The following is a 21,780-nucleotide window of genomic DNA, read 5'->3' as shown; positions in this document are numbered from 1 at the left end:
GCAGATTCAAAGCAAACAGGGGAGGCAATCTAGAACTGAGCTATGGAGCTCCTCACTTCAGTAGATTGCTGATGCTAAAGTTGTACATAGCTTTAGAAGTCTAGACAAACTAGTAACAGAGAAATTGATTAGTATAACAATTTCATCAGTAAAATTTGAAACAGTTCTTACCAATGCCTTTTGTAGGACTTACACAAATCTTAACCCTCTATATACCAAGTCAAAACTTGCCTAGAATTCCAAATTAGTAATGCAATACATCGTCTAAATATTGAGTTCAATTTTAATGGGTCAAAACCAGTATTTTGTAGTAAAAATATACTGAATATTCAGTCCTAATGTGTACACTGAATATACTTTTATTGCATGGGTGTTTCTTTTGTTTTCCCCCAGGAAACAGTACCAACTACTCATCATTAAATTAAGAATCCTGTGTAACTTATACAGCAACTGCAAAAGACATCTGCATGTTAGGAAACATTCTATCAAAAGTTAGAGGGATCTTAAAATTTGCAGAAAACCAATCAATGATCAGAATAAAGTAAGTCAATGCAATTCTTCAGCTTAATAAATAACAAAGAGAAAAAATATGAGTGTATGACATAAGAATATAAAAACACAAACATAACCAAAGAACATATAAAAAACTGTAAAAATAGATATATATTTTACAGTTGTAATCAAAACTTGGCATAATTTTGTCTTTAATGAGGAAATGGACATTGGAAAACTAACCAAAAAAGTTTCCAATCTAAGAAGTTGCTACATCTATTAACTTTTGCAGTATGTTTCAAAGGCATTTCCGGAGAGGCAATGTATGCCACATTAGACAAACTAAGAGGAATAAGAAACAGACGTCTTTTCATAAAGCAAATCTAGATAAAAATCTTCAGCAAAGTAAATTGCATTTATTTATATTAAAAGACTAAGAGATAAGAAATGAGCCACGCTTTTTTTTCCTCAAAATAATCATTATAGCTTAAGTAGGTTAAGCTAACTGTACTGATCCATAGAAAAAAATTCCACATCTGGAAAATCTTTGCTGCATCTGTGTTGGGGTTTCATGCTTTTTGGTGCTTTGTTCTCCAGTTCCCATGACTCTAACTTAAATCTCTCCCTTATTTTCTTAAGTGCATTCTAATACACCTAAAGATACAGTTATCATTTCATTTCCTGATATACGTTATTTACGTTGCTTTTTCCTTAAGCAAAGCAAAGTAAGTCCTCAAAAATAAAGCAACTTAAAAAAAAAAAAGGACAGTGTGTCTTTGTAGCATGCTGCAGTATGGACAATTACTTTAGTAGGTTGAAGTGAAATCAAGAATTGTAATTGTCAAAGATAACAGAGAAGTAAATGTGTTTTTATGGTAGACTTCTAGCTGTTTTTAGCAAAGAGAAGCAAGTTTAAACTCATTCCAGCACCAAAATCCCCCATTTGCCATGAACAATTCACAACCAGCACTGCTTACAATCTGAATTAATTATTGGCCCACAGTGCAGACAACCAGAAAATAATAGGCTCCTATATTCCCTTCTGGTTGTTTCCTATATAGTGCTGCACAACTGCTTACAAGTGCTCTTTGCCTCTCTATTTAGAAATCCAGGAGGTAAATTTAGAAATATAATGATGACAGAAACAAAGTGGCACAACCAAAGTGCTTCCAAAACTGGGATTATTCTCTCTTGAAGGAGATGTGGGCTGAGTCACAATGGTTTGTTTCATATGTATTGTCAGAAGAAAGTATGGGCTAAATAAAAAGAAATTCAGAGTGCACACATCCAGTGGTCAGTTGCCAAGGTTTAAAGGGCACCTGTTTCAACAACACAGTCACACAGCAGCATCTGAAAAAGTAAATTAAACAAGACAAGGACTTGAGTATTGGCATAGAGTTATCCCAGTTCTTTAGTTATATTGCTTCCTGCTCTAGTTTTAGTCCATGTCATCTGGTAGTTTTCTAGAAAAACCCATGAGGCTTGGAAGACAAGAAGTGCCAGGAAGTGTTTGAAAGCAGCAGTGGTAGGAGATTCACACTTACGGTCATTGAGTGGTCTTGATCAAAAAGGTCAAACTGATTAATTCATTCTGATATCCTTTGTCTACCACAGACTTCTCCAGGCTTAGTCCTTGCTTAGAGGATTCAAATAGGAATTTATGAGCAAATCATCCTCTCGGTGGAAAGATCTTTATCCTGTTGCTTCCCAGATAACGCTTGGGAAGGGCAATACCTCTTGTATTGCCCTTCATGGAAAAGACAGTGAGATTCTCGAATGAGAATTTGAACCTCTGCTTTCGCCTACCTCGTCTCTCCACATTCCCTCCTTCAGACAAACTGTCTTCAAGGTTTTTATATTTGAACTTTTACTGCAAAGGGGATTTTGGAAATTATTTTTTTCATTTACAGACAAGTAGATCTGATGACTGCACTTTTGCCTTTTAATTGTTTACCTATCATGCAACAGTTCTAGTTCAGGAGGGGAAAAAAAAGAAACAACAGTGAGCCAGAAAATTACCTATACTTCTGCTCTGTTACAAGTGCCTGGAAAGTGGGGCACAACTGGCTTTCAGCTGCTTCCCTGAATGTCAGGGCAAGATAATCCCTGGCATAACTGTAGAGAAAGGTGGGATTGACAGTGCACTGGCAGGCATTTGCAACTGTCCCAGTTTATGGCCCCTGTAGAGCAGCTTTTAATATGAGAGATTGCTGCTCCAACACTCCCCCTCCTCTGAGACAAACCTGTGGAATGGGCAGAACCATGCTGAGCCATGCTTAGCACTTCCTACTCATCTATCACTCCCAGACCATGGTGAGTTATTAGTAGGGGTAAGTGGAAGTTGCTGTACCCACAATTATAGCCTGCATGCAAATTGTTATCTGCATGAATGCTCACTCTATCAGCAACCTAACAACAAATTGATGAAACCTGAGAAAGCCTTACATGTGTGTGACAGAGAATAAAGGAGCTCAGGGACAAGGCTCCACATTAATTTGGTAGAAAACCAGCCCCCTTTTAACATCCCAACCCTATGAACACTGAGTAAGCATTGCCTTACCAATGTCCCCACACAGCAGGAGTCAAGATGGAATTTGCTTTTATTCCTAATGGACCTTTGAACAGCAGATCTCACTGATAAGAAGCAGCAGATTTCACTGATTCAGTCAAGTGACTGACAAGTGAACTCAAAAGCATATTACTTTCCTGAGCCTGCAGCAATTAGACACTCACCCATTCATAGAACAGTCCTTAAAGAAACAAGAAAGGTATGCTGTGTTCTCTGGTTTATGCTATAAATAGTAAAACTTTTGGAGCAAGTTTACTCGATCAAGAAAAAGCTAATTCATATTCCCAGACATTAAAAATATCCCTATGTTAACCTAGAGAACATATGTCAGCTGACCCTATATATCTGTAATTGAGGGATAAAATAATTTCAGAAGAGCTCTTACCACCAAAATGAAATTTAAAAGCTGCCAAAAGTTAAATCAAGGTTTATTCCTGAAGAGCATCCAAATAAATTATGGTAAGAAAATCAAAGAGGCATATTTCTGCTCTTCAGTGATGTTAGAAAATATGTATACCATTAAGAATAAACTATCATCTTTCCTGTAATATCTGATTATCCTCAACTGGTTTTGAAAGTGCAATACAATATTTTTTCTTTCCTACTTTGCCTGGTCTGGACCTATTGAGAGAAACACTGTGCCTAACTTGCAGTCCAAAATCAGTAAATCCCTTCACATCTAACCCTGAAAGGATACACACTTCTCTGTAGCTTAGGCTGCAGCGCTTCATGTTGAGAGCAGTATTAATTCATGAAGGAATGTGCTAAACCTTGTAGGTCACTGATTCATTTTCATTGAAACTTGGTTACATTTCCTATGCACCCTTCTAATTTTTCTGGACATTTTGGGATGTTTTAGATTTAATACCCAAATGACTTTCGTAAAAAATAGGGACTTCCTTCCCACTTTCAACAACCAGGGTTGAGCTGGACTCCAGCCCACTGGCCCTTCAGCTCTATGCTCCTCTCCAAGCCATTCTGTCTTCACTGCCTTACCCTAAACATCTCCTGATGGGTTTTCCCAAGGAAGGTCTGGGTTGTTTCAGGCCTTCGGTTCCAGAGCTGACCCCAACTAGCTTGCCAGACCTCTGACTGTGAACTCATGTCTTCATTATAAGAACAACGTCAGGTAATTTTTAAATAATATTCTTTTTAGCTAGCTTACACAGAAACAAAAATAACAAAAACAGCATTCATTTTCTTGAATCATTTTCCTTACTTTTATGATATATACTTCTGGCTTAAGTCCAGTCATCTTGAATAGCTTAGGATCTTACTGTAGGTCATGTTGGGAGTCTTTCCAGTTCATTTTTCTGAGCATTTTCATATTCACTGCTGCAATCACCAGAAAGCAATGATTCAATCTATGATAAACTGTCAAGATAAGTTTGTCTCTACCATCTTCTGCTAAAGTCTTCTTGACACCTATTCAACAATTCATTTCATTCATAGTTTCTCTTTGATAAATTTCCTCCCTTCAAGCCTTTTCCTCACAACTAGGAAAGAAATCTAGTTCCCCTGGGGCTATTTGTCATAAACTCTCTACCCAGCAAGAGCTGACCAGAAAGCATACTTAGAGTCTGAACCAGAGCCTGGAATGAAACTTCTTCATTCAGTAGCACCTACAAAGGCTCACAAGCCCACTCCTCTGTTAGCATATATATCAGCCGATAGTGTCTACTGATTCTCATAAAGTGTATGTCCTGTATCCCTTGTTTACCTTTCCTGTATGCATTTTTTCATGGTTAAGAGTTCATTCAGCATGTAACCAGGTGAGCACACTTAATTATCTTAGATTTCATATGGAATAGCTTACAAATTAGAGAACATGCAGATCTTCAAGGGGAGTTTAATACTTTTCACCACATTCTTACTGTGTCTGTACTTCATTTTTCATCTCTTGGTGTTCCAGCAATCAGCTGTTGTATATTCAGTCACCTCTAGGAAGTCTACCTACCTGAAATGTTGAGAAAGGCATGTGAATGCCTAAAAGTTGTACTAGTTGTTTAGCTATGTATCTCAATGTGGATTTGTGTTCAAATGCATCTTGCCAATTTTTAAATGGAATTTATAGTCTGGCTTACAGTTCAAGAAATAATTCCTGGGTTTCATTATGCATGAATCCACTATGTTTGAAAAAATATATATCCCTCTTCATGTATTCAGTGGGCCAGACTGTGATTCACCTTAGCACAAATAGATTGAAAGTTGTAACTGCTTGAAAGAGAGCTTTGTTTTGCAGGTGAGTCACAGTGTTGCATCCCCAACTTTATTTCACTGCCTTCTAAGTTCAGGAATTCAACCATTTGCTGTAAACTGGATCATTGAAATTATTCATATTAGGTCTATTTTTTACCCTATGTTGTTTTAATGAGCTTTCAGTGAGCTGTGCAAACAGCTGTCCCAGTACCAAATGAGAGGACAGTTTGCTCCTCAAGTAAGGGACACAGGCAAAAAGACTTTGAAGAATGAAATATTTCCTGTAGCAGCCTTCTGCTGCTAGTGTCTTGGGAAATAAATGCCTTAAGGAGGCTGCACAAGACTTAGAGAGGCATAGAGAATTTGGCATAGAAAATGTATTTAAATACTAAATTATGCATTTCTAACTGACCAAGAATTAGGACTGTGCAGCTACACAGCCATTCAGATGATACTACAACAGTCTCTGTTATTTAATAGAAACTATGGAGTCCCTTCAGAAATTTGAGACTGTTACAGACTGTCTTCTGCAGACTAAACATCTCCCCTTCGGCCCTTGTGTTTGGTGTGCTGGCGTACGCGATCTGCACAGACATCCTCACCTGGACTCTTGGTACATGTGACTTGCCACTGTTCTACTGCCTTTTGTGACCCTCCAACCTGTAGAGTGTCCACTGCATTTGTCCCCTAATCTATTCCAGCTGAATTGATTTTTCTGTCAATCCTTTAGCATTTCCAAAATTATGTCACACATTCACAATCAAACCATGTCTTTACATAGACTGCTGATATATTACCATGCTCTAGTCCTTCCTCTTCTTGCTAAGGGCTACTGTTCCTAACAGAGGTCCCCACCATTAACATCTTTTATTTCCTGCAGGCGTACAAAGAATGTGTAACCTTGGTGCAGAGGGTGCTCTGCTGGGAACGGTAAAAACCATGTGTGTTTACAGTAACGCTAGACACTCTTTCAGAATAAGTCAGCATTTTTTGCCCAACAGGAATCGAGCACATTGGTTCTCAGGCAAGGAGGAGCAGAGTGGACCTAAGGTCAGCATGTGCTTGCTGTTAATGCACAGCTCAGTTCTTTGTTTCAAGATTCAGCCCCACACTTACCCAGCCTTTTTTGAGCTTCCTCCTTGGTAGATGTTAGGAGTTAACAGCTGGCCTCCCCTTATTTTTCTGAGAGCTCCTTTCATGGGGTTGTCATTGATAAAATAAATATAGTAATTGCAAAGGTTTGCATGACCTTTTCTGAGTTCCATGGGTTCATTCGTGTCTTTACAAACCATGCACAACAATGTGAAAAAGTCCATTTTTCCATAAAAGGGTATGGAAACATCTAACCCTCAATAGATTATGAAGTTTTGCAACTAGCATGAAGTTATATCTGACAAGTGAGCAAGGCATTTATGGAAAAAATTATGATATTTTAAACAATTGATACAATTTAGACTTCCTTGGTAAAATAGAAAATATTTCATTTGGATATATTTACATTTACTTTGTATTGCCTCTTACAGAGGAAAAAACGTATCTACGGAGGATCAAAATATGCAGTGGATTTTGGTGATCTATACATGTTTAATACTTCATGGGTAGCTATGACACCGATACACTGACTTTGTTTTGATTGATGATCAGTAGTACTTTACTGGAAACATTGTACGAAGTGCATGGGCACAGATGGGTAAGGTACAGACGAAGGTCTTCAGTTGAAATTAGAGTGAAAGCACTTTTTCTGCAGTCTTCTCATCTCCAAAGCATGGTAAGCTTTAAAAATGGCATCATTCCTCCAGATGAACACTAATAAAAGGTGTTTAAATTTTGAAGGCCAAAATCCAAAATCTAACGTATCTTTGATCTAAAATAATTTTCAGTATCTGTCAAGGATGAATTTGAGAGCTTTTTTGAAAGCGTATTTAAAATGATACATCATTATTAATCCTATCTGCTAGAATTTATTTTTTAGTCATTTGATTGTCCAGATGCTGAAATCTTACAGTTCTTTCATAGAGGAGGAGCTTTTCAGCATCAAATAACTAGGTTAATTAGGTTGAAATGAGGTTAATTAGTAACTAAATCTAATCCTATTAATTGAAATTCAGAGCTGTCATGACTTGATAGGGACAGAGCTTTTCAAAGTTTGTTTAATATTGAAGGACTTACATTAAAAACTGGGTTTTAGTTGCCACTTAGGTTTTTCTTATGCATTTTTATATACACTTTAGATTTAAGTCTTGACCTTTTGAAATCTACTTCTGCTCTATTCCTGACTTTTATAGGCAGTTATCCGAGCTCAAATTTGCTATCAGTACACTGACAGCCTCACTTCAAATTTCAAACAGTCTAGAATCGATCTGTACACCAAGAGTAGAAGGGTATACTTGCTTGCTGTACAAAAGTACATTTTCTCCTATAACTTATTGTGGAAGTTTTCATTGAATGTAAAGAAATATTTAACGCCCCCATATATAATCTTTTCCAGTACTTGACTAAAGGGTAGTAGGTTTGGATTGAAAAAATTTAGCAACATCTAAGCTTTGACATCTAAACCTGCTATACTTTCATTGCATCTTCTAAAAAATTTTAATGTTTCTCCTTATTTTGGTTCCTTATGCATAAAGTGTTATAGAACACCAATGACATTAAAAAAAAAAGATCTCCTGGATACATTTCAAATGTCTCCTAAAGGCACACTAATTCTGCATGCCTTCAGAAAGTTGCCAGTATCGGCAAACAGGGATGAGCTGGTTTAAACCATGAAAAAAGCATCCAATTATGTTTCAATTAAACTTTCAGTTATCAGTGAAGTTTTGATATGACAAATTTTATGTCTGAATAGCAGGTCCTTTTTTACAGGTTATCAAGGAACTACGAAACTTTCTGAGCAAAGCAAACCTACTTTCAGGAGAGGTTCTTTCTAAAAAAGTTGTGTACTGTGGTACAGATATATTCTTCCTCTAAGATTATATTCTTCTCATTTGTCATATTAAATATTAATTTTTCAATTTTGATCTTGCTAACTCCTGTGTTTAAATGTATACTACATCAAGGACTTGCAGCACAGCTGATGTACGGATCATTCTGTTTTACATTTGCACAGGTTTTTTTCCTTGATTTTGTAGAGACGTACTTCATTTTGTCCTTACATAAGATCCACAGATTAATTAGCCTTAGTTTGGAGGAAAAACATACACAAACACAATACTCTCCCCAATACCAAGTCAGTATTTTGAAACCTTTTACCACCTTAAAACATTTCCACACTTTCCTTGACGTTCTCGTACTTTAAATACTTATTGGCTCTTATCATGACTCTTCCCTTGCACTATTAGCTATTAGAAGAGAAGAAGAGGGTTTCATCTTTTCTTTTAAATCAAACTTTAATCAAACTTAATAATTTTTGTTGCGTTATCTGAATTCCTTCAACACTTGTTGACGTCTTCATGGTACTGGAGAGTAAAACTACATGCTGCATTTGAGAAGCAATTCATTTGTGCCAAACAGAGAGTGTCTGGTTGTTCTTTATGGAAACGTTGAGAAAGTAAATAATAATTATTTTTTATAATATAGCTGCACCAAAAAAATATTATGACGAAAATTTCAGAGCAATAAAGAAGAAAGTACATATATTTTACCATGCTTCTCAATCAAACATTTGACATTACCCTTTCACCTTTACTGCAGTACCTTATTTTTAATAAATACATCTTTAAAATATTAGTTTAACCTATCAGTCTCAGGTGTAAGCTTTGTTTTCTTGTTTGTTTTCTTCTTCAACTTCTTTGGGAGTGTTTTATTCCGTTCTTACAAATACCACATTTTTCCAAGGAATTTCTACCTCATCTACTCATAAATATGAAATAACTTCTCTTATATTTCACCAGCTCTTTAATTGCTTCCCTCCCCCCTTCTGCTATGAAGCACTTAAAGAAACACTTGTACTTACTTGATTCTAGTGTACATCAGGGTTTGTAAGTAGTTTTTCCATGTATGTGTTGCAGCTGCTATTTTAGATGTTCACATTTTTTCAAGGCCTAATTTGGATTATTTCAGAGCCATTAATATCTTGCATTGTGCCCAAGGACAAGACTCATATTTCTTATTTTATTTAAGAACTGCATAAATTCACTATTGTAATGATGTCTCTGAAAAATTTAAGTCTACAGAAGGTAAATAGAATTTTAGGTTCTCCTATGTAACCCAACTCATCATCTAGATATCTTTTTAACAACAAATGATGACAGTATGTTCAGACTGAAGAAAAGCAGAGCAGATAATTTTAATTACAGACCCCATTCATACGGAGATGCCACCATATATGTCTATTTTCAAAATTAGTTGACAACAGAAAAATATTAGGCCCGATATAGAGCTATAGCAAAATACAGATCAGGCTGTCAGCCCTACAAACACAAGGTTCACATTTTCACCTTGGTTTTGAGACTATGAAGTGTACAGTTTGCTAAACGCATACTAATAAAATGACCTACTGAAACAATTTAGGGGAACTTGCCAGTCAGTAACTAGTCTCTGGATATAAAAGTTAGGCTAAATACTGCTGAATCCTGTCAACCTCCTTTTCCCCAAACCGCCTAGTCCTGGCTCACTATTTTTACACAGCCAGGCTTCAGTATAAGTGTCATAACCTGAACTCTAAGTGAAGATTTTCCACGCACTGAACTGGGACTCCAGAGGGCAGATATGTCGTGGCTGAAACCAGATGCCAGCAGGAACAGTAAATTTCATGCAGAAGTAATTTTGGATAATTAGCTGTGAAATAAATTAAGTACAGATACGGAGAAATCCAATTCCTAGAATACCAGACCAGAGTGTCTTTTTAAAACCTCATTTAATGGTGTTGCTAACTTCATGGAGTAAATATGTAACATTAACATCTAATAATAACTTTAGCTAGAGTTTTAGATTTCTTTTGTAAGTGTTTAAGGTATGCTGTGGGCATTCATTATTAACAGAGACTTTATTATGGAAAACAGAATGTATGTTTCAGTTGAGATGATGACTGCTTTAATCTTCCAGATAATTATATTTGACACAGTCCCCATAAAGCTTCAGCTTGCATCTGTGATACATTACACTTTCAAAAGGTAAAGCAAAATATTAGATTCTTTATCTTTTAAGATTTAGGCATGAGAACTTCTAATCAGCAAGATTTCAGTTCAAATAACAAACACCAGAAGAAAAACATCCTACAAAATTGCATGCAACACTTGGAAAAATCATGAGTTTGCTTTTTGATTCTCTTTTTTTAGAAAAAGTAGTCTAATTGTAGCCAATGTTCTGAAAAAAACATCTGTTCAGTGCAGAGAAGAAAATTGTTTGAAATTATGTTTATTTAGTTCCATCAGAGCAGAACTCAAGGAAAGTTCTCACTAGCCATGTAGTGGCTGAATTTTTATTCTCAAATGGAAGCATGCAATTAAAACTACAGGAGATGTCAGATACACTTGGACTCTCCTCCCCTTGTGTCTTTCCCTGTCTTCTTGTCTCTACTTCACAAAGCAATGCATACACATCTCCCTCTTGACCCTAGCACAGCTTTCTCATTCTGTATTAACATTTCATGAGGGACCAACCCTTTTCCACCCTTCTGTGAAATGAAGGTGGGGCGAGTAAAAGCTTGGGAGAGACAGGTTCTCTCATTCGTCCTGCAGGGCTGGCAGCAGCCTGGAGCTGTGTTTGCAAATACTTTTTATGCTGTACATAACACAGGAGAGAAAATATCTTCTAAGATGTTGGTCACTAATATCCGAGTTTGCAGAATTGATGTGAAATAGAATTTCTCGGAGGTTTACAAAAGGCTACAACAGATGAACTTTCCAGAAAGATGAAAATTGCATATGTCTACAAAAGAGCAAATTGCCTTACCAAACCACTATCAAGTATGTAGGGATAAATAGCTAGAATTTCTCAACATCAGGAAAGTAACATATCCTTTCATCATTTCCCCAAATACTGGTTTTAATATGAACACACAAAGCACCTCAAAGACGTTATGTCACAAGCAACTCCAGGACAAAGAGTTAAAGCATGGCAGATACCTGAAACAGAAACCCAGAGTCTGAGGTAGGCAGTGTTAAAAATAAATCCCCAATTTAACCATGTAAATGAATATTTACACAAAAATTACACAAGGAGAAGTTACCATTCACAAACTGTCCAGCAGTGCCTTAATTAGTGAAATCTTGAATTCTACTGAAGGTGTTGTTCCAATACCTATTCAAAAGTTTAGATTCAGTTTGGATCCTACTTTCTATGTCATTACTCCCTACGAACATTCCAGTTTTTCTGCTGTTTTCTCTACCAGTGAGGCTACAAACCAACAGCTCAGAGATGATTATTACATCCTGCTTGTCTTCACAGTAACAAACCTGTAGAGATCGTGTTTTACAGTGCTGCAGTGGCAGCATCAGGGATGAGAAGGGAGGAAGACAGCTCTGCCTCTTTGCATCACTTAATAAAACACACATTACACAGGGCAGTGATAATGGAAGATGACTTATATGAGACCCCTAAAACTCACTAAATCTTCTCAGGAATAAGCTTTGTCCATCATTCCCTGCAAGCACTGGGACTTTCTCTTTGATTTAAAATTTCTTGCCACTCTTTGATATCTCTGTTCAGAATGATCTCTGTACTCTGAGTTATCTCCCTGCTCACCCTCTGGCTTCGAGGAGTCCAGCTCACATAACACTCCCCATGCTCCCGTTCTGCTCCCTGCTCCATACACAGACACCAGCCTGCCACCAGTAGATTATATTAAACTCATTGAATCAAATTTGCTCCATTCACAATCACTGCTCATGTTGGTCGCCACAGACAAGCTCAAAAGCTTTGTTTCTTTGATATCTTATTGTGCCATGTTGTATGAGAGATGTCTGAAGAGGAAGACATGTAATTGAAGGAGCTTACCATCTTAGTATGACTGGGTAATCACCATCTTAGTGTGACCAGGAGGGACAGAGAAAGTGGAAAAGAGAAAAAACAGAAGAGAGGGAAGGAAAATTTCCAATCATGAAAGAAGATTGTAGAGAAGATTTTGAATAGGGAGTAGCAATAGCAAGCTGGGGATTTTTTTTGAAGTGTTGGGCTGTTTGTTTTGCTTTGGGGTCTGGGGGGTTTTGTGTGTTCTGCACTTTTCTATTACTGCAATTTCATATACAGCCTAATTTGCATTTCCACTGGAAGGAAAGAAGTACCTTCTGCCATGCCTTTTATTCTATGAAATTTTATTCATCCTGCCCTAATTCCAGTGATGGAATCAGTCAATTTTTAATGTATCACTCAACTGACAGAAAGCTATGTATGGGCAATTTGCCCGTCAGGTCACTGAAGGAAGGAGAAACAATGCTGTTTAATATTCTTTTGCTGTAGTGAAGCATAACATGTGGCTAATGCTCAAAACTAACCTCAGTTCACAGCTTATTGCCATCAACTATTTTATAACTATAAGAAAGTTCTGTGGCTCAAGTTTAGATGCTTGGAAATGTTTGGACACTACCATAGATTAATACTCCCATAAACTTCTCTAAGCAGGTGCCTCACATATGGCTAAGCAGAATGAAGCTTTAACACTCCCTTCCTCATTTGAATTTTAAACTATGGCACTAGCACTAATGTCTCTTTTTTTTTTCTTCAATATTCAGTATTTCAGCAAAAATTTGGCTAAACAGGCAAGATCTGTGGGTTTTTTTAATAACGTAAGAATAGTTTTTAACCACTTACATTAAAAACAGGTTAAAATGGAACAACGTGCAAATGAAACTGGAAGCACATCTTCTTTCATGTTATTCAGTTACTTATTATTTTGTATTCATGGATGTGATTAGGAATGCTTTCTGCGTTCCTGTGTTGGTTTATTTATTATTCTTGGAGCACAGAGTGATAGTGAGACAGCAGTTCAGAAACAGCCAGATAAGCTTACACTTTGAAGTGCACAGAACTCTAATTAAGCTGTGGGGCTGTTTACAAAGCAGGGCCATAATCACACCATGAAGATTGTTCATATTTATTTGAGATCGTGTTTAATTTGAGACTCATAAATGTACATTAGAAGGCTACTCGGTTTATATAAATCCATTAGTATGTATTTATGTCACAATAAAAGCTAATTAAGGTAGATATTTTGACAAGAGCTACTCAGTGTTCCACCAGAAGAAGGCTTCAAGTTTCAGACATTTAAAAGTTCATGAAAGCAACGACAGCTGTAGTTTGCATCACGTACTGCTGCTGGGGCGGGTGGATTTTGTGCTTTTTCTTTCTTAAAATTATACACCCTTGTTCAAAAATACAGGTCTGGACCATGGCATGAGGGTAAAAAGCATGCACATCTTGCAAAAGCAGTGTATACAGAGGCAATTACGGTCACCTGGAGAGAAAGCGATTGTCCCTGGGGCTTCTCCACACCTCTCCTACCGTGGGGGAGGAGCGTGCAGAGATGCCCAGCAGTGCACTCTTGACATCATGGAGGAAACTCAGGAAGTTTTCTCTGTTGGTCTACTCTGTCATGGTCTACTGTCTCTTCTCCAGACTGCACCCATTTAGCCCCTAGGCTGTTCAAAGGTTGACGCCAGGGTGTTGACACAAGTCAAACGGGCACTTTTCTGAATGCAAAGTATGGTGGGACACATAGGGTTGAGTCCAAGGACTGACAAATCAAAAGGACACCTATGTGCTAAATGAAACTTCTCAATATTTTTACTTTACCTGATTGAAAAACAGAGGTTTTTTCTTTTAAACCAATCCAAATGAATCAAAATGTGGCTTTGTCATATCAAGCATTTCGTTGAGATTTGTAAAGCTTCTATTGGAACTTTTATATTTCAACCGAATACATTTTATTTCCCTGTCTTTCAGCAGGAATTTCTCTAAATCTTTCCAGTCTGCTCTGATTGGTGGCTGCTTCTTGACCTGATACATATCAGGTTTCTGAGATACTGCAGATATTGCAGTACCAGATTTTTTTTTGGAAAGCAGCACATGTCAAACCCAAAATTTGAAGTTCTTCTTTCCCAGCATGGTCTCCTAGATAGCATTAGGAGACATCTGCTGAGACATGAAACAATGACACATGCCATGTGCCCAGCAGCCTTTTTTAATTAGATATAAAATTCTGAAACTGAAACATTCTTTTGTTCTATGATACTTTTGGAGAATTATGGCATTGCTTTTTTTGCTTCTCTAAGAAGGGGAAAGATGTTTGCACGCATCAGATCAGGCAGGCTGCATAGACCACTCAGCAAAGATGTTCTAGATTTGCCACACCATTTGTTGCAGTCTGTAGAGAAGTCACAGCAAAGCTCAAACTGGCATCATGTTTAAAAATTATGTGTCTCTGGCAGCCTGCACATATTTTGTATACATACATCCTTCCAGACCCAAGGGGCCAGAATCACACAGATGAGCCAGAGATATACATAAGAATTTGCACATTCATGGAGAGTCAGAGGGGAGGCCGATATATTTTAAGCAAGCTTGAAGAGCATGAGGCTTGCACAACTGTTTGTTTATTTCCTGAGTGCTGGACTTAGTTGCCAGAACTAAAAATGATATCACCATTTCTGTCCATCCTAGTATCCAATGCATTCTGTCTGCTCTTTTTCTTTAAGAGCAAAAAGGATCTTTGGTATTATCTTTGCAGAGCAGAGCATGGATGGAACCACTAAGGGACAGAAAACAGATAGCTTTGGCAAGTGTAGGTCCTTCAGCTGGAAGTGCTGAGCAAGGATAAGGTTAGAGGGAATTAGCCTCTGCCTCCTGCCCTTGGCTGGTTTGAGAATTATGTGTTTAAGAACGATGAGCAGCACTTTACAAGTAGATTCAGCCTTGACAGGAAGATTGGAGAGGCACAGATTTTCTTATGTTAACAAGAGGTTTCTAAAAATATTTCCAAAACAAGAAGTGGGAGAAGTCAGTGGTTGCAGTCCCGAGGCCCGCCGGGCCTGGGGGACAGAAAAGACGCTGCCCTGGGAGAGGCAGTGGTGGAGCTGATCTCAGCTGGTGGGAGGGCTGGAAGGGCAGGGAAGGTAGGGTCTGGTCCCCATAAATATTTGCTTCTGGAATTACACAAAGACTCTTCCTGGGCATGCATGCTGCTCCTCATGCTTGGAGCGGGCAGCTGTCTCTCTCCTGAGGATGTACTGTCACCTCACTCCCCAAACACCAGCTGCTGCATTCCCCTCTTGTCAGCAACAGAGCCCTCTCCTTCAGGTTCCCCTCATCTTATTTTTGGTTCAGCACACATCTTTGTTGACCCATCCGGTTTTTAAGAATTTACTTGTTTGTTTTTTTTTCATCTCAGCCATTAAACTGAAAATGCTGAATAAAATGAAATCATTCTGGAAGATAGATGGAGTGTTGAATGTACTATGACTGTGGTCATCACCAAAACTATTCAAATACAAAAACCTGTGTCAGATGGTGGTCATTCTTAAGTTTCCAGAGACAGTGAAGCCAAGAGGTAGAGCTGCCTCATAAATTTTACCTAGACACTGGTTGGTGGTTTAGGACTATATTTGCATGCATTTTGCTGTAACATCTGTATACAGTTAATTGAATTGTAGATGTAAGATATGGAAGGGTGTGTTTTCTCAGTCACAGAAAGGGATTTGTTTTCAGGAGATTTTCCAGTACATTGTCAAATAGACCAGCAAAAATTTTGCCATTTTCTTTAAAAATATATTCTTTGCCAACCCTTAAATCTCAACATTAAAACCTTTTGTCTTTAATGTCATTTACAGTGCTCCAGTATAGCTGTTTGGTTCAACAATAAATTACTCTAGCACACTCATGTTGATCAACATGAAAGGTTCCCCAGGTGAGGTCTGTACCCTGTGTGCTTGGTACCAATGGCCTCCTCTCCCAGGTCAGACTGTAAGCATGAGTTTAGCAGGGGAATGGAGGAAATTCTTCCACACAAACCATCTGCAAGTAACTGCAGGTCTGTGATTCAGGTAGATGTCTCTGTGCAAACAGCTACACCTTCAAGGGGAGAGGGAACAAGCCTGAGCTGAAGTGGAAAATATCCACATAAGCAGACATCATTTGAGCAGCAGCAACTGGGAATGTGGGAGGAGCTTGCCTGAGATGCAGAGTAGAGCTCTCAACAACAGTATCGAATAATGGCACAGTGGTGGTGGCATCTCAGCAGCTTTCCCCTGAACACATGGGTGTTTTCCAGCACAAAACTCTTTGTCACTGTCACCCTGTGCACTGGGCTTTTTCAGCATCATGTGGGAATTGAGAGGTGCAGACCACAACTGAGTGAGTTGTTCCACAAGGGGCGTTAATTAAATAGTGCAGGAATGGAGACTGCAGTACAGCTCTGCTCCAATACCATCTTTTAACATGATTAAAAAATCATTAATAATCATGTGCTTTTATATTCCATGGCAAACTCTTATCTCATTTTGTGGCTGTATTGAATGTCATGAATCTCAGATTTCCTCTGCTGATCACATTATCTGCTTTTAACTGTATTCCCCATTATATCTCTCAGTCTACATACACCTTTCTAAAATTAACGTCCTTTATTTTCTATCCATTTCTAACCTATCTATATCTAATTATTTACCTGTCCATGGCCCATTAAAAATTTTCTGACATTTAATTTAATTCTTTACACAATCTTACTTAGATTATCTATTTATTTGTCTTGTAGCATCAGACAAGCAAATGCTTTTAGCGGTATTTCTTTGCTTCGTACAGTTTATTTCTCCTTCGCCCTTTGCCATTTTCCAGACCATTTTGTTGAACTGGTTTTAAGAACTGTTTTAAACATTTTGAGCCATAACATGTCTACATGTGTAATATAACCCACAGTAACTCTCAAAGAACCAAACCCTGGTCAGAAATATATATATGTTGCTGGTTTTATTTTTAAATTCTGAAAAGTTGTTCTGGCTTCCAAAATGAATAATGGCCTGAATGTTTTTATTGACATTGTAGCCTGGACTAGGTGCATGCTTTTGAAAAGGCTCCCCCAACACCACTCTTTGGTTCGTATCTCCAAGCAATCTTGGAGCATGTGAATTGGATGGTTTTCAAATGAAACTAAGCCAAAAGATGCACCTTCATGGTGTGCCAGTAATCTCCAACCTGTTCATGAAACCCCGAGAATTCATTCAGTTCACAAGATGCAGGTAGACGTAGTTCAAAGTAACTCTACCTCGAGATGTATCAAAACTTTGGTACCATTTATTTTGCTGTATAAATCCATTCTTTCTGGGCCATGTTGTTGGTAATGTAGAGATGGCCACTGGTAGTTAGAACCCTCTTGAGACTGTCTTCACCCTTGCTGCCTTCTAAAATAGAGAAATTCAGCTCCTGATCAAGTTATCGCTTACTGCATCCTCATTTAAAAATGAGTAATGCTCTTCTGAGCTGTTCACTATTAGAAACAACAGCAGATCTCATCTGAACAGAGTGTACGTGTTTCAAAAGAGATATATTGTGCTCTGCTCATCATGTCAGCATTTGCCTTTGTAAGCCTATGTCAGTATCTGCCAGTGCAAGCATTGCCACTTGCTCTTCCAGGAAGTTTTGCAAGAATAATAGTAAAAAAAAAAAAAATAAAAAACCGAACAACAAAAGAACAAAAAAAAGAAAAAAGAAGGGAAAAAAAAAATACAACCACGCAAGAGTGTGTTATCATATTGAATTTCTTTAGAGAGTTGGCTGCTTCTTTCTCCATCCGGCCTCAGAAAGAAGGAGGGGTGTAATGAGGAAAGCAACTGCAAACTATAGTGATCCTTCACCACTGTTTTGTTCAAAGACATACACAGGACATTAGTGTCTGCAGATGCTCTATAAAGATAAAAGACTAAGGCCTAGATGGGAAGAAATTATGATCTGCATTAAATAGATGGTGAGCCAGTTATTCCCTCAGTTACACTATTGCAAATCCCGTTAATTTCTTTTCATTGTCAGCATGAGATAACGATGTGTCTTAAAGGAAATGAGGACTACAATAAGAAAGTGTGAAATAAATTATCTAATGTTATGAAAATAAAAACTGTTTTGTTCTAGGAAGGAATTCAAAGGGAGTGAAAAACCATAGGTTAAAACACATTTCTGTAATTTGGTCTCTGTATGCCAACCTTGTGACAAGTTAATCAATCAATTTAATGATACTACTTCTAAAGAAAATAATGGTATCTAATATTAATAGCTGTAGTTGCTGTAAAAAAATTAAGGACTATCCCTAGAATGAACATGAAGACAACTTTATTTGACAGTTTTTGCTTTCCCATATAAAAAAAGGGGATTAGGTTTTTAAACTGGCATCTCCCATCTCTTCACATATTACCATACATAACATTAAAAAGGGAAAGAGAGTCTCAGGTACCCTTTTATTTCTCCCTTTCTCCCTCAGGGAAGCCACAGGACATAGTAATCAATTTAAAAGGTCAAAACAAGCAAGGTCAAATGGCTTAATTTACTGTGACTATTAATCTCTGTTACATTCATAAACATTTTTCATATGGGAACTTATCTTTCCACTCAGCAAAGATGTGGAGGCTTAGTTCCCTCTCTTTTTTCTTATCTCCCCTTTTCCTCTCATTTTTGTATTTCCATTCTTTCATTAGTGCACTGTCATGAAGTATTAAATATATGGAACTCAGAATCGGGCCCTATTCTATGTCTTAGCTAGGGTAAAATGCAAGAAAAGATATGGTAACGAAATAAAATACCTGACCTCTAAATATTTAAAATTACTTTATCTCTCTTCTATTTCTTACCTTTTTCGTGTCCAAACATGAAAGATTACCTGAAATATCAGCTAAGCAGGGAAATATTGTCCTAATAAATGAGCATGCAAGTATGTGCCTGGTCAGTTATTTGATTAAACAGGAAGGTAGAATAGTATAGATATCCACAAATAAAGCCCCAAATCTAAATGACTGTATCGTTAGCTCATTTGTAAACTGTTCCAGATGTAAGATTTTGGCAGCTTTCCAGTAGGCTGGCTGCAGTCTGAGCTTTCCTGCATCCGCAGTGAGAACTGCAATGCCTGACTCTTCAAGGAAAAGCTCCACAAGGCTGATGACAAATTATATAAAGTAACAACCTGCCTGCCTGGCAAAGAGAAATCCAAACAGATCCCCGGGCAGAGAATGCCCTTTTTCCTGGGGCTAAGCTACAGTCGTTTGACCTGGAAGTGTGATCGATCTGCATTATGCATCACCCGGTGAAAGCCCCTCTGAGGAGATCATTTAGTGATCATATCAGGGACTCCACTGCTAGAGCCTTGGATGTTATCTGGAAAAACACGAGAGACAGACGACTGGCAGGTGAGAAGGACATTACATAAATATATTTTAAAATTCATAAGGGATCAAAACCTATAACAGTAATTAGTGGTATCATTTGCATATGTATCGGTGTAGCCTCTGAGTATTTCTCCAGCCTTTTGTTTGTGTATCATGTTACATCTGTGCTCTGCCTAGGGTGGAGCTGTATGTGCTCCTCTAACTAGATGAGACAAACTTCGGTTAAAAGAAAAGCAGCAGCGAATTTTGGTTCAGTATTATGGCACAAACTCCTCAGACTAAAGTGTGCTGAAGCATTTTATTTTGCTATTGGGTCAGAGCTTGTGCTTTACTGCCGTGATGTGCTTCAGTGAGTTGCGTTACGGAGCGTTTTGTAGCCAAGGAGTGTGTCAGTTGGAATATCTGGGCTGTGCACTGAGCAATTACTGGTATTTCCTCTGGCAAGGATTTCAGTACTGTGCACTCCAAGTGAGTGTCAGGTATGCCAGAGCTAGGCTTCTGAGATACAAATTACCAGTCATCTATATAGTTTCAGTCCACATTTTTATTTTGACTTGCAAATACTCAAAAACTCGAGTCAGACCATCATAGAGGGTTGGAGAAGAAGATAATTTAACTCACTTTATTTTTCTCTTCTCTTATTGTCTGTCAGATGAATGCTTCTCATTCACCCTGCTGGGGTTGTTACTTTTATTTTGCAGCATTTAGAGGTTTCAAAGAAGTCAGCAGAAATGCACAATGGGTGTGACTGCCAGAGGGATCATTTTGGTTTGTTTGTATACTTACAGTGGGGGTGGTTTATTCCAGGGGGAGTGAATGAGGGAGGAGAAATGTGAGTAATGATAAGATCAAGAATGAGATGACCAAGAGGCAGACTTTATGGTCTACTAATGTAAACTGAAAGTTTACATCACTCTCCTGCATTTATGTTTTGGAGAAATAAGAGTAGCTAAGTGCATAACATTTAGTTGAGCACTAATTCCAAAACTGATTATATTGGGTAATCAGGCAGTGAGTGGCCATTGCCTATAAAGAAACACATGGGCAAAAATCTGCTCTGAATTAGACCTACTCATAAAAACCTTGTTCTGCCCACTTGTGTTAGTGACTGGATTAATTCTGTGCCTGTTCCCATAGATGGCAAAGGACAGTGAGTTTCCTAGGCAGAGGAACTCAGCTTTACCACTATTTTACAGTAAAACCTCATGGTCACAGGAGATGGGGGCATCACATTTACTTTAGTGCTCAGTAGGTGGTCACAAATATGGCAGTGTCATAAAAGCACTGGACATTAACCTCTCTCCACAGCAAAAGGAACTGGGCAGACAGTCCACTTCATCTCTCAAAGGTGTGTTATAAAACTGGGTGTCTTTGGTAGCCGTAACCACTGCAGGGCATGGAGCAGCAGTCACAACACAGGTCCTGATGTTCAGGACATTTCTGAAACTTCACTGGAAGAAGCACTGAGAGGAGAGAAATTCTGAGTGAAAAGGCATAGATGTTAGACAAGGGGAGCCAGTGGGGCCAAGTCAGCCTTTGTTGAATCTGCATGTTGCCCAGTCAGCTAGACAGTAGTTTACCCTGACATTCAGTGCCATTCTACCTGTTAGAGATGTTTATGTGAATGCTTTGAAGTACGCTTTTTACTTTATCATTAAGTTCAGAATGGCATTTGCATCAGCAGACTCCAAGTACCTCTGGCCTGTGTCCACGTACTACAACTGCTACCAACTGTCTTCTATAAAATTGTTTTCCTCTCATCAGCTGACACAGGACAGCATATAATGATATGTAATTTATACCTTCAGAATGTGACCTACATATGAAAGTATGCAGATTTTATCAGGATACAAAGAGACCTTGATAAATGTATATATTTAACCTTACATATGATTATCAAATATTTGGAGGCTAAACAACTGCTAATTATATTTCTGGAGATTCTGTCACATTCCTAAAAACGGGGAGTGAACGTGAACCCTTTAGCCCCTTCAGCTGCGCTGATAAGGGTCGGCATGTTTTTATTCTACTTGGCATCTGGTTATGAGCCATCACAGCTTTTATCAATACAAGGCTTAGATGTTAGAGGACCCTTAAAAACTGACAGTTCCATTTTCCAGGCTGTGCTGGTGATGTAGACTTGTCAGTCCACCAGTATGTTTGGGCTGCTGTCAGTCACAAGATCCAAAAATCATCAAGCTAAACCCCCAATAAGAAGTACAGCAT

General features: G+C 38.1%; 1 protein-coding gene across 7 annotated transcripts in view; it reads left to right on the top strand.

The window, feature by feature from the left end:
• The window catches only part of DLC1 (DLC1 Rho GTPase activating protein), a 221,029-nt gene that overhangs the window by 101,757 nt on the left and 97,492 nt on the right, over positions 1-21,780 (top strand). Inside the window, exon 1 of one of the 7 annotated variants that reach the window (XM_032108496.1) lies at positions 19,302-19,575. The exons of the other annotated variants lie outside the window; for them this stretch is intronic. Within the exon in view, the coding sequence (XP_031964387.1) occupies positions 19,461-19,575 (115 nt within the window). The 5' untranslated portion in view covers positions 19,302-19,460. Of the gene's footprint in view, positions 1-19,301; positions 19,576-21,780 lie in introns of those variants that run through there. 7 annotated transcript variants of the gene reach the window in all.

The sequence above is a fragment of the Corvus moneduloides genome, chromosome 5 (genome assembly GCF_009650955.1).
Source record: "Corvus moneduloides isolate bCorMon1 chromosome 5, bCorMon1.pri, whole genome shotgun sequence".
In the NCBI taxonomy this organism is placed as follows: domain Eukaryota; kingdom Metazoa; phylum Chordata; class Aves; order Passeriformes; family Corvidae; genus Corvus; species Corvus moneduloides.
Note: the sequence above shows the minus strand (reverse complement) of the source record. Positions and strands in the feature narration are given on the sequence as shown.